Raw genomic sequence first — 12,481 nt, 5'->3', positions numbered from 1 at the left:
ATTCGATCCAATTTTTAAAACACTGATGCAATTTGGAGCGGAATCGGTCATGAAAAGGAATGAAAAAGAAATAAACTTATATGGAGAAGATGAACCGCTTTTCTTTTCCTTTTTTTTAATCTTGATAATATCAAAATCCGTTTCGATTGTTATTTTTTAGATTTTTTATTAAAAAAACAAATTGTAGCAATTTGATGCATGGAAAATAAAAAGGTGGTTAAGAAATGTGTTGACGAAAAAATTTAAAAAAATTCTTAAAGAACAACAATCCAAATGAAGCACAAGTTTTTTCTTTTCTTTTTTTCTTTTTCGGCGTTTGTTTCATGTATCATAACATTTCTTTTCTTGTCTTTTTTGCTTCATTCTTTTTATCTACGTTTATGCTTAATTATGGAATCGCGTCACTCTCCTTTGTTCCTCCTTTTTTTTTTTAACATTTTCTAATTTGCTAAAAAATGCTCTCTTATCGAGTTCCTTATTTTATTTTGGAAACCTTTTAGACTAAGGTATTTTTATCATTTTACAAGAGTTACTGGTAGAAGGTAAAACTATAGAAAAAATCTGTTTCGTAACGTGGGTAAACTTTAAAGGAGGTAAATATATTAATCCTAATATTTAACCCAGTAAACATGCGCAGCAGTCAGCAATTTGACCTCGTCTATTAAGTAGTATTATTTTACGCAATTTCTCTTTTCTACCAAAATAAATAAATGAATGAAAGTCAGCAATCTGAAATGTGTCCATCCGGATCCGGGCGGGCAGGTTGGGCTTGCTGACTAAATTCTAATATAGAAGGTGCCGCATCGCAATTTCATAGCATAGTACTAGTACGTGCTCCTGCCTATAGTTTTAGCTTTTGCTTTTGCTTTTGTGAAACAGGTCTTTGCCTTTTACCTTTTGTGAACAGAAACAGGTCAGGATCGCTGGAAATTGTTTTTTTTTTTCTTTTTTGGATCTACACACAGCCAGGTGTGTACATGTAATTCTCATCAGGGCAGGACTCAGGACAAGCAACTTCCCTTTTCTCAACTCCTGTACTTGTCCTCCTCCCAACTCCAGGACCCCCTCATCCATGAAGTTCCAGACCCTCGACCTTCCCTTGAGGAAAAAACGACACGAAACGCGAAAGCAGGCTCCAAAGATAGCCTCCCTTATAGTCCTAGCTATTCTTTTATCAGTTATCTCTGTATATTCTCCACCTTTACGGTTCAGAAAATTCTCCGAAGCATCCTCTCCTTTGGATTCTCTCAAGGAGTCAATTAATACGTCTCTCCAGAGTTTGCCATGCCGTCCTGAGGACGACGGTTCTCAGCCCTGCAGCAACACTGAAGAAGGTGAACCGGAGGCCCGGCCCGAGATAGTTGAAAAGTGTGATTTGTTTGCTGGGGAGTGGGTGCCGAACCCAGACGCCCCTTATTATACCAACACCACATGTTATGTGATACAAGAACATCAGAATTGCCTGAAATATGGGAGGCCCGATTTGGATTTCCTCAAGTGGAGGTGGAAACCAGATGGATGTGAGCTGCCGACATTCGATCCGCACCAATTCTTGGAACTGGTTAGAGGAAAATCCATTGCCTTTGTTGGAGACTCTGTTTCAAGAAATCATATGCAGTCACTATTTTGCCTCTTGTCCAAGGTAGGTTCATCTTCACTTTTCCCAAAGAAAATTATGGATTGAATCATGGTTTGTTGTCCAATTCATCTGTCTCTGCGACTCTCGTATGAATTAAATTCCACGCTAATTATATTAGTGATTGAGTGGTCATTTACTTCAATGATATCTATCCAAAACACAGATGTAGTTGTCTGTTTCCCCCTAATGTTTACTTATTTGACATAGACACTGATTATTTTTGAAAGTTATGGTTAAGGCTAATTGTGACACATATAATGTAACTTTCAGAGTTACAAATATACTACACTCTCTTAATCGTTAGATTTTGTATCTCTAGGGATGTTAATAAATCAGGTGAGGAAATACACCTAAATTTTAGGGATAAGAGATAAAATGTATTAACAGACGTATTGAAAGATTAAAGACTTCAACAAAGCAGCTATGAGTTAAGTATCAAGTGGAAACTCTGGTCTTTTTGAAAATGCACCGAATAGAGATAATGGGAGTTGAACATCTACAAGAGCATACAAAATGAAGAAAAACAAATTACTGTGCTATACAACAATAATTATCACAGACTGCAAAGTTGTCTCCCGTGTCTCTAGGTTCTTTATCCTGAAGAGATCTCAAGCACAACAGATGAGAGCAGACAATGGAAATACAAGGAATACAACTTCAAGATTTCAATTCTTTGGGCTCCTTATTTAGTGAGATCCGCGGAAACCACCAGTCCGAATGATAAAGCCCGCTCTTTCGGTCTATATCTTGATGAGTTTGATGAAAATTGGACAACCAAGATCGAAGGATATGACTACGTTGTCATCTCAGGTGGCCACTGGTTCTTCCGACCAGCCATGCTCTATGAAAATGGCCGAATTGTTGGCTGCTTATACTGTCCGCAGGAAAATGTAACTCACGTAACACCATTATTTAGCTATCAGAGAGCTTTCAGAACTGCTTTCAGAGCTCTTAACAGTTTAGGAAACTTCAAGGGTGTAACGTTTCTTAGGACCTTTGCTCCCCAACACTTTGAAAATGGAACTTGGGACAGCGGTGGGAATTGTGTGAGGAAGAGGCCTTATAAGAGGAATGAGATCCTTTTAGCGGATAACAATTTAGAAATGTACAAGATCCAACTGCAGGAACTCAAAATTGCACAAAAAGAAGGAAGCAAAAGAGGATTGAAGTTCAGGCTATTCGATGCAACAAAACCTATGCTGCTGAGACCAGATGGTCACCCCAGCATATATGGTCATTGGCCATCTCAGACCGTGGAAATGCCTAATGATTGTGTGCATTGGTGCTTGCCTGGACCAATCGATACATGGAATGATTTTTTCCTAGAGCTGTTAAAAAGAGAGGAATCTGAAAAATCGGTTGCTTAGAGTTTACCTAAATTTATTTGGGGGATTCAACTCCCACGCCCCCACTATTTAGCTCTCTCTCTCTCTCTTTTTGTGGTCTTGATGGTTTTCTTTTACAGCTTACCCAATAATGCCTCTTTTACCCTATTTCAAGCAAACCCATTTTTCCCAGGCCGAGGCTCGGAGTTTGTGCTGAGTATATATTGTTTTTAAAGTGTTGTAGAGATAAGTGCGTGATATACTTGATAATTGGACGGGTTGATATTGGATTTTCACCTAAATGGGTTATATCCAATCCATCCAACTTTAAATTGGATTGATTTTAGGTTGGGTCATATTGGATCATCTCAAATTCATGATCCAACATATTAATTAATACATTGTGATACATAAAATCTTTCTTATATATTTACACAAATAAAAAGATTTTTTTTACATACATAAACATATTTTCATAGACATAAATATATTTTCACACACATAAATTCACACTCACTTCTTAAACTCCTTGGAAAAATATCATAAATAGAATAATATTTTATATTACTTGTATTGCGAATTTTATTTAATAAATTGTACATTTAAATAGATTACCTAAAAAAATTTGTTTACTTTATACCTTTTAATACCACTAATTGTTTTTTGGATTTTTGTAGAAATATTTACTATAGAGATTTGATGGATATGGGGTAAAAAAATTATTAAAAAATATGTTCATGAAAAACTCTATAAATTTTTTAGAGAAAAATGGCTTTTTGACGGATCCAATCACGGTGGTCCTAAATTTCCATGAATGTCATGAATGAAGCAACAACGACGTCAATGGTGCTGTCGCTTGGGTTTTTTGGCCAGGGGCAAGTTTAATGATTATGTTCACAAAATTGGCCCTAGAGACTTATTTTACATTTATAAACACAATTAAACATTCAACATTCATATGGAGCGTTTAATTACTGCTATCTCACACACTTGGAATTGCAACTTGTTAGCGCCCGGACCACATAAAATTTTAGAAGTGATTGGGATTATTTTCTGCATGAAAAGCTACTTGTTCGTTAAACATTTTAAAAAAATATATATAAACTGACAACCAGTCCTCGAATGCTACTCGATCGAATGGAAACGAAAAGCATCCAGCTTGTCCAGTTGTAGTTTATAAATGGTCAAACCATTCGGAAGCTGCTTTCTATTAATTACACCGCGCAGTTTTCTATCTTACCATGCATATAAACTGAAGTTCATTTGATTTGCAGAGTTGTTCCATCGTCATGTCATACTCATAGAAGAAACTTTTTATCGTACCATTGCATTGGACTAGGATTCGATCTTGTTTCACCCCGACCTATATTTCATATTTTCATTCCTCATTCCTCATTTAGTCACGTGCCGTGCCATTTTTCTATGCATATATATACACTACATGTATGGAGTACCAATTGTTTTAGATCTTCAGCACAAACTTATATGTGATTCTGATCACTCCATTCCTCTCATTGGCTCTTGCTTGATTTCTTTCCAGGCCTCCTGAATGAATCTTCAAATGTTTGATCTTCGAGCGCATCAAAGACGAAGAAAGGCACCCAAGGTAGCCTCTCTTGTAGCCTTGAGCATTGCTTTATCCGTTGCTACTATTATTTGCGTATATTCTCCTTCACTACTATATAATCCTGGGAATGTACCTCAAGCGGTCCCTTCTTCTGATTCTCTCAGGGAATCGATAAGGAGACCTGAAAAAGATGATGAACCTGAGGCTGCAAATTCACCGGAAATAGAGCCAAGCGAACCACCAAGCTCCATCAAGAGTGACTTGATAGTTGCCCAGACTACATTGGATAGAAATAATTCTGAAAGGCGGTCTGCTCCATCTCCAAGCCCAAGCCAAGGGGACGAAAACGAGGGAAGAACGAGAATTCCAATCCAACGATCACCGGAACAAACTAAGAGGGTATCTCCAGTTCCTAATCCTGCTGGCGGCATTGACCATAGCAAATTGGGAGATAAAGAAAGCTGCGACCTGTTTACAGGGGAATGGGTTCCCAACCCAGAGGCACCGTATTATACCAACTCCACGTGTTATGGAATTTACGATCATCAGAATTGTATGAAATATGGAAGGCCCGATACTAACTTTTTGAAATGGAGGTGGAAACCAGACGGATGCGAGCTGCCCATATTCGATCCGCACCAGTTTTTGGAAGTGGTTAGGGGAAAGTCCATCGCCTTTGTGGGAGACTCTCTGGCAAGAAATCACATGTTGTCATTGATGTGCCTCTTGTCGAGGGTAAAGTCCATCTTCACATTCATCATGTTAGCTCAGTCATGTTTGATTTGTTGGTGAAATACTTGCATTATCTAAAATTTTGGTTCAGATTACTCCATGCTTGCAGATTTTATCTTTTTTTTTTTTTTTTATAAAAAAAATCTCCTTGCAATCTGTACAATTTCTTTGTGTGGTAGGAACGGTCCTCCAGGCTTCCTTGAGTAAGACAAGGCAGAATAGCAGCCGTATGAGTCCGAATTGGTTATGCTCTGCTGTGCATTTTGTTTTTGCTTAATTTTCTTATATGTGATCAAATTTAAAGCTCCACCTTTTGAGGAATTTAATTTTGCTTGCCCTCATCACATGAGATTAAGTTAATCCGTTTTGTTGTAAAACTTGCGTCGTTCACTAAAGATTTGCATTAGTTGTACTTTTAATGTGCTTATAACTTTGATGCGCACAACTTTTATGAACAATAGCATAAAACTTAGTGCTCCAACCCAAAATATTTCCTATTTTTATTTCATCTTCCTTCAAAATGGGTAAGTTAGCAGCGCAGGATTTACACGAAAACAAAACTCATTGTATTAAAAAAAAAAAAAAAGAGGATAAACTGATTCCGTGTTTCCACTCCCTAAATCAATTTGATGGCTTCCTAAAGCAAGAAAAAACGAAGATATGATGGAATGAGAAAACGAATTATGGGATGATTGACAGTAATTGTTAACTGGCCGAGGCAAATTACCACCACTTTTTTGCAGTTCTTGAACATCAGTCCACCGTATATTATTCCCTACAAAAAGGAAAATAAGAAATAAAGATGAAAATGTTGTGCTGCAAATGGAATATATAATTTTTATCCGTGTATTTTCAGGTTCTTTATCCTCTGGATGTTTCAACTGCTAATGACGAAAATAGACGCTGGGCATACAGGGAGTATACCTTCAACGTTTCCATGTTCTGGGCTCCCTATCTGGTAAGGTCAGAAAGAACTGATCCCAACAATATAACCCGCCCTTTCAATCTGTATCTTGATGAGTTTGATGATGGCTGGACAACAAAAGTTCAAGCGTATGACTACATTATCATCTCAGCTGGGCAATGGTTCTTCAGGCCAACCAATTTCTATGAAAATCGCACCCTCGTTGGCTGCCTGGCCTGTAAACAAGACAATGTTACTCAGTTCACAATGAATTTTAGCTATGAAAGAGCTTTCAGGACAGCTTTCAGAGCAATTATCAGCTTAGCAAACTTCAAGGGTGTAACAATCCTTAGGACCATTGCCCCGTCGCACTTTGAAGGTGGGGTTTGGGACCAAGGTGGAGATTGTGTGAGAACGAGGCCCTTCAACAGGAATGAGACTGTCTTGGCGGATTATAACTCAGAACTGCACAAAATACAATTGAAGGAACTTAGAATTGCTCAAGAAGAAGGAAGCAAATGGGGTTTAAGGTTTCGATTATTTGATGTAACGCAGGCTATGTCGCTGAGACCAGACGGTCACCCCAGTAAATACGGTCACTGGCCAACTGAGAAAGTGACTAATGATTGCGTGCATTGGTGTTTGCCCGGTCCGATCGACGCATGGAATGACTTCTTACAAGAATTAATCAAACGGGAGGAAACAAAAAAATCATCATATAGGTATACCTAGAGTAGTTGAGGAATTCATTTGGGATTCTCCCCACAAAACGTACTCCCAAAAATTTTATTACTGCGACAGCAATAAACTTCTAGCATGCATTTGTTTCTTCCATTATCCTTTTCTCTTTGCTTTTTTCTTTTTTTTTTTTGACTCCTATGAAGCAGTTTTGTTCAACGGTTTGAATATTTGTGTTTCCTATGAGGATACAAATAGAATATACCTTCATCTTATTACATACACTAAATTTTTATCATGGTATTTTTTTTCTTCAATTAATCCAAAAGTACAAGCTGACTTTGTTGACCACTTAGATACTTGCATACTTACGATACTAACGAAGCCTGATCCTCTGAATCAAGCAATTAAGAGCCAGGCACGACGGTTCTTGGGTTTGTCGAGAAAATTCCGTCTAGATGTTATGAATCTGGCTAAGGGCTGCATTTCTTCCCTCGTCTCTGCTCTAGAAGTTGCATATGGGTTGGCTCCTAGCTATTACCATGACACTACCACGCTAGTATTTTTTTTTTACTTGTGGGAACTTTCATTACCGACGACTTCGGTAAGTGGTGTCTTGAGAGGGAGCCAAGTTCCGCAGCTAACTCTGCAAATAATAGTTGTTTTACCTAATATTCAACGGTTTGAATATTTGCGTTTCCTATGAGGATACAAATAGATCATCAATATACCTTCATCTTATTACGTACAGTAAATTTTACTCTTTTATCACGGTATTTTTTCTTCAATTAATCCACAAGTACAAACTGACTTTTGTTGACAACATAAATACTTGCATACTTACGACACTAATGAAGCCTGATCCTCTGAATCAAGCAATTAATTTCCAGCGTTAATCAATCAGCAATACACTGGTGCTGTGAATTCATCAACCGGACCTTATTAGAGGTCCGAACAGCAAAATTGTTGTTGTTGAACCACGCAAACGAGGACCCCAGAAGAATCACCCACTGGAGGCCTTGAACTGAGGTCTCGAGCCTTTGGCGGGTAATTTGTTTGCGCTCATTGTCGCTCGACTAATCTTAGCTCCTTGAATCGTCGCAGCACCCCTTCAACAGCTATATCAACTGCATCTCTCATGGTATACCTCCCCACACCACCATCATCGTATTCATCATCACCGGGCATAACATAAAGAAACCTAGGTATCAGATTAGTGACCCTTTCCCTCATCATTTGAATCTCTTCAATGCCATATCCCTCCAACACTTTCCTAATAGAAATTGTCCCGTTTCTCACTTGCTTCTCGTCTATAAATACCGAGAACCGCTCGGGGTCATCTCTCAGGAACCAGTCATACTGACCAAAGATGCTTCTTTTCCAGAAGAAAACCGGTATTGAACCAGCCAGCATGCAATTAAATGTGGATCTTCTCGTGAAAGAATCACCTGATCTGGGCTGCAAACAGAAGTTGGAGTCCAGGAAGGGTTCAAGAATTGCCGGGCTTCCATCGGAACACCGAGTCTCCGAACAGTCCACAACTGCGCACCTGTCAGACTCGTCGCGGCACTGGTCCACCAACAAACCCCTGAAATCATCCTTCAACCTCTTTTCTTTCCCTCCCACAAATGTGAAGAGCTTGGACCGGTTGCGAGTTCTCACGAATTTCAACCATTTCTCAAGCTCAGCGTTGGACCTGGGATGAAATCCCGTAGGATACGGCACCCCAATCTCGTAGCGGTCCCAGGGGCTTCGTTCAAGTGCCAGCCTTAGCGTCTGTCTGATGGGAGGCATGAGAACGAAGCTCGACCCCGATTTTGCATCCATATGATGATCCCCAGGCCTGAAATCCCCAGATACTCTGCCCAGCATAATAAAGTGATCTGCGCCGTTGGATCTCTTCCAAGACGGTTGCTCAGTTACCCACTTGACCAAGCTCTCGCCCTGCGATTCTCTCTCGCTCTCAGTACTGCGATTAGCGTACAGATACTTGGCGATGGCTAGTCCCGCATAAAAGGGTATGTAAAAAGCTGCTGCAGAATCTGGGTCATAGGTTCTGCACTTGTAATTGGAGATCCTGGTATGATAAATAACTTCACCGGCAAACATGCTAGTGGCGTACCACGCGGGAGTAAGATCCTCGGGGATGATTCCCTGGAGATCGGTGGCTTTCGGGCCAAATCCATCGTTAGAGAGAGCATCGCAAAGTGAATTCTGCGGATCTATAGCGCGGCAGTTGTCTAACAATTTCTTGTTAAAGGATGGAGGAAGGTCGTATACATAGACGGTGCCGTACTTGCACTGCTCAGAACCAGCCGGAGCTCGGAAACGTTGCTTCAGACGACGGATGGATAGATATTGCCTCGGAGCACTGGTGAACATTAGGAGGATGAGAATAGGAAAGACGAGAGCAACGAAAAGCCATGCACGACGGTTCTTGGGTTTGTCCACAAAATTGCGTCTACTACTGCTGCTACTAGTGCCAGACGACGATAATGAGAATTTGGCAAAGGGGTGCATTTTCATGGTTCTTCAAATATTCTGGTGGCCGGATAAATTATTGTGCTTGATGGGATTTCTTTTCTTTTATATATATATATATATATATAGAAACCAGCTAGAAATTGTGTGAGGCCGCAGATCCTATTGCAATGAGGACTCGAGGAGTCAAGCTACTTCAGTAGTTAAGCTATATTCTACGTGACACTACTGTTATATAGAGTAGTTTCAACCAAAAATAGTTTAAAACAAAAGGGCACCGATGAAATACTCGTGGATCCTCCCAATCTCTAAAACATTTAAATGTTCCTAATGATTAACTCGCAAGCTTTTGGGAATTTGGTGCATCCATCATGTCATCTTAAAAGTTATTAGCATGGAATACATAGCGCTGTCACATTATATATATATCAAGCCGAATATTTTCTTTTAGATTTTTTATTTGTTATGTAATAATTGAATATTAAATTAGATAATTACTTTTCCAGAAGAATATTACTTATTTAGATGTTTCTATTTATTGTATAATAGTTGAAAATTGTACTAGATGGTCGTTCTTTATTCATCGAGTTATTTTGACTGTATACAAGGTTATATAAGGCATTTAATTATTATATTCAGTTGAGAAGAATAAAAAAGTTAAGAGTATTATTATTGTGTGTCATTAGTAATGTGTTATTTATTCCTCTTCGACTACACGTATGTATGTTTGTGTTGTATATAGCAATCTCCCGTTATACATTTGTTAGTGTGTATATTTATCTCTCCCCCCCTATACAACATCGGACCTTGCAAATGTGTTAATCACAAACCATGAGAAGTTGATAAAAGTAAAATACAGTAAATATCCAAATTTCTTTTCTGATTCCTGTACGTTGGCCTGATTGTGTATGGTTTACTATCAGATTCATGATCCAAACGAGAGACAAAAAATTTATCAATTCACATATCTTTTACTTCATCATGTCATAGGGAAGAATGAATAGGAAGTTTTTTTTTTTTTTGTCTGACGGAAGGATATCCGGGTCATCGGGTAAATCGGACCCGACTAATCCCCCACCGATTCGAGAGAAGAGGCCCCATCCCCCGAACACGATAACCATGGAACTCGAACTCTTGCGGGAATAGAAAGTTTTTAGTTAAGATTGGGAATATCAACTAAACTGTTGTGCTTTTGTTGTCTAGTAAAATTCAATTCAATTGTGAGAATTAAGGGGTTAGAGACCCCCTCCAACCAACTTGGCCCAATGAAAAGAAAAAACTAAACGAGATTTGGAGAAAGTCCCCTCTGGCCCCAACCAAACCGGACGCCACAGCTGGATAGGCCGCAATTTGGCATAATCTCAGGGGCCTACCTTTGGTTTTGTTCGTCCTTAAAACTCATCTTCTAACATCCAAGCACACGCAGGAGGGGGCTTCCAAAAACAGACCTGCCAATTACCATTAAATAAAGTGCAGGGACGATCTGTCGGTGATCTTTGTGATAAGGCCTTGTTTGGAAAAAATTGAAAATTTGCTATATTTTTCGTGAATATATTTCACAATCATTTTTTTACATTACATATATTAAATCGTTATAATAATTTTTTTACAAAAAAATTCAGAAAAATGCAATTCAAACATGTCCCTGATTTTTTCCTTCTCTTTGTATTACGTCGCCGTGGAATGGAATTTGAGGCAACAGAAGTTTTACTCGTGCTAATTAAGCACTAAGTAGTCCTAAAGTTTTCTATTCCTTATAGCAAACTTTAGTGAAGGATCCTTGTCAGGGAGAGGGGGAAAGGGGAAAAAAAAAACCCAAGATCTCGTTTAAAGTAGCTAAAAAACTGGCTTGTTGGCTGGTCCAGCCTTTTTTTTGAAAAAGAGCGTGGCCTTATTCGTACTGTTTTGCAGGAAAAATTGAAATTGCTTCAATAGTACTCATAAAGTTTGGCATCTAAATGAGGTAATTTAGGGCGTTTGTGTTTGATATAGCAGACCACTTAAATCCAGAAAGTGCACTGTAATGCGTTCTATCATCTATGGTTTAGAATTTAGATAACTTCAAAAACACCAAAAACATAAAAAAATAACCTTAAAAAACACCAAAAAAACAAAAAATAACATAAAAATAACCTCATCTACTGTAAAAGTTTTTCAACTTCATTATTACAGAAAAATATTTCAAAAATATCTCCAAAAATAGCTAATCCCAGAGTAACATATGCAATATTTATATAAAACAAAAATCTGATTTATCTACATATGGATCCGGCAGAGAACATGTCGCCATCTAGACGGAGACAATGGGCTGATAGAAAGCACGTGGTAGGGAACTGCTTTCCATGCATTGAGTGAAAGCAATAATGGCATTATGTTGGGGTTTTACTGTTCACCCGGACCTCTGGTTCGATGCAGACAAAAAACCAACCAGAAGAGATCGTCATAAAAAGGACGGGTGGGCCAGTCTTAAAAGAATATTATGAATTTAATTATTTCCCTTCGTAATGTATTCTTATGAATTTGATGATTTCCCTTCGTAATGTATAAGAGAATAGTAATTGACAACAGCTCCAAATATTTGAAATTTCACTTTTAAAGAAAGTATGCTTAAAAGTTAAAACGCAAGACCTTAAGAGGAGAAAGTTTGAACATTTGGCAACTACTCCCTCCGTCCCATTTTGATAGTCCTGTTTTCCTTTTTTATTTGTCCCAAATTGTAATCCATTTTTCAATTAAAAAATATAGTTATCTTTTAATTTCTCTAAAATATCCTTATTTAATGTAGGTTGTTATTAAAAAGAACTAATTTTGCATGCTACGAGGTTATAGGTTTATCAAAATTTAACCCCAAAAAATGTACCATGCACAATAGCATGAAAACATGTCCGAAGTTTTGATAATGTTTAGATATATTTTATGTCCACGTCTTTTTCTTTTTTTTTTTGTCCGAAACGAAACATTACACACACACCCAAACAATGAGAGACATGCAGCAAACATCAGCAAATCGACCAGAAAGCAATCTAAGGGGGACCTACAAGAAATACCCATCCAGCCAAATGGTGACAAGAGGATACCCCTATGGACCTTAAACTCAGAGTAAATACCCCATAATCTACTGATATCCTCGTCAGTTAGTTGCTTTTGGTAACTTT

General features: G+C 38.3%; 3 protein-coding genes across 3 annotated transcripts; 2 read left to right on the top strand and 1 right to left on the bottom strand.

Moving 5' to 3' along the window:
• The first annotated feature begins 859 nt into the window (after window positions 1–859).
• LOC113753238 (protein trichome birefringence-like 19) lies at window positions 860–3,062 on the top strand. The gene is made up of 2 exons (XM_027297342.1): window positions 860–1,642; window positions 2,227–3,062. Exons 1-2 carry the CDS (start codon window positions 1,073–1,075, stop codon window positions 3,004–3,006), a joined length of 1,350 nt encoding a protein of 449 aa, XP_027153143.1. The 5' UTR covers window positions 860–1,072; the 3' UTR covers window positions 3,007–3,062.
• A 1,639-nt stretch (window positions 3,063–4,701) lies between these two features.
• On the top strand, window positions 4,702–7,032 carry LOC113754038 (protein trichome birefringence-like 19). Its single transcript, XM_027298354.1, has 2 exons — window positions 4,702–5,266; window positions 6,120–7,032. The coding sequence occupies exons 1-2, from the start codon at window positions 5,087–5,089 to the stop codon at window positions 6,897–6,899; spliced, it is 960 nt and encodes a 319-aa protein (XP_027154155.1). The 5' UTR covers window positions 4,702–5,086; the 3' UTR covers window positions 6,900–7,032.
• An 875-nt stretch (window positions 7,033–7,907) lies between these two features.
• Window positions 7,908–9,371, bottom strand: LOC113752839 (xyloglucan galactosyltransferase XLT2-like). The gene has a single exon (XM_027296888.1). It carries the CDS (start codon window positions 9,369–9,371, stop codon window positions 7,908–7,910), a length of 1,464 nt encoding a protein of 487 aa, XP_027152689.1.
• Between the last annotated feature and the right edge of the window lie 3,110 nt (window positions 9,372–12,481).

The sequence above is a fragment of the Coffea eugenioides genome, chromosome 11 (genome assembly GCF_003713205.1).
Source record: "Coffea eugenioides isolate CCC68of chromosome 11, Ceug_1.0, whole genome shotgun sequence".
Taxonomy (NCBI): domain Eukaryota; kingdom Viridiplantae; phylum Streptophyta; class Magnoliopsida; order Gentianales; family Rubiaceae; genus Coffea; species Coffea eugenioides.
This window is presented reverse-complemented; position numbering and strand designations above follow the sequence as displayed.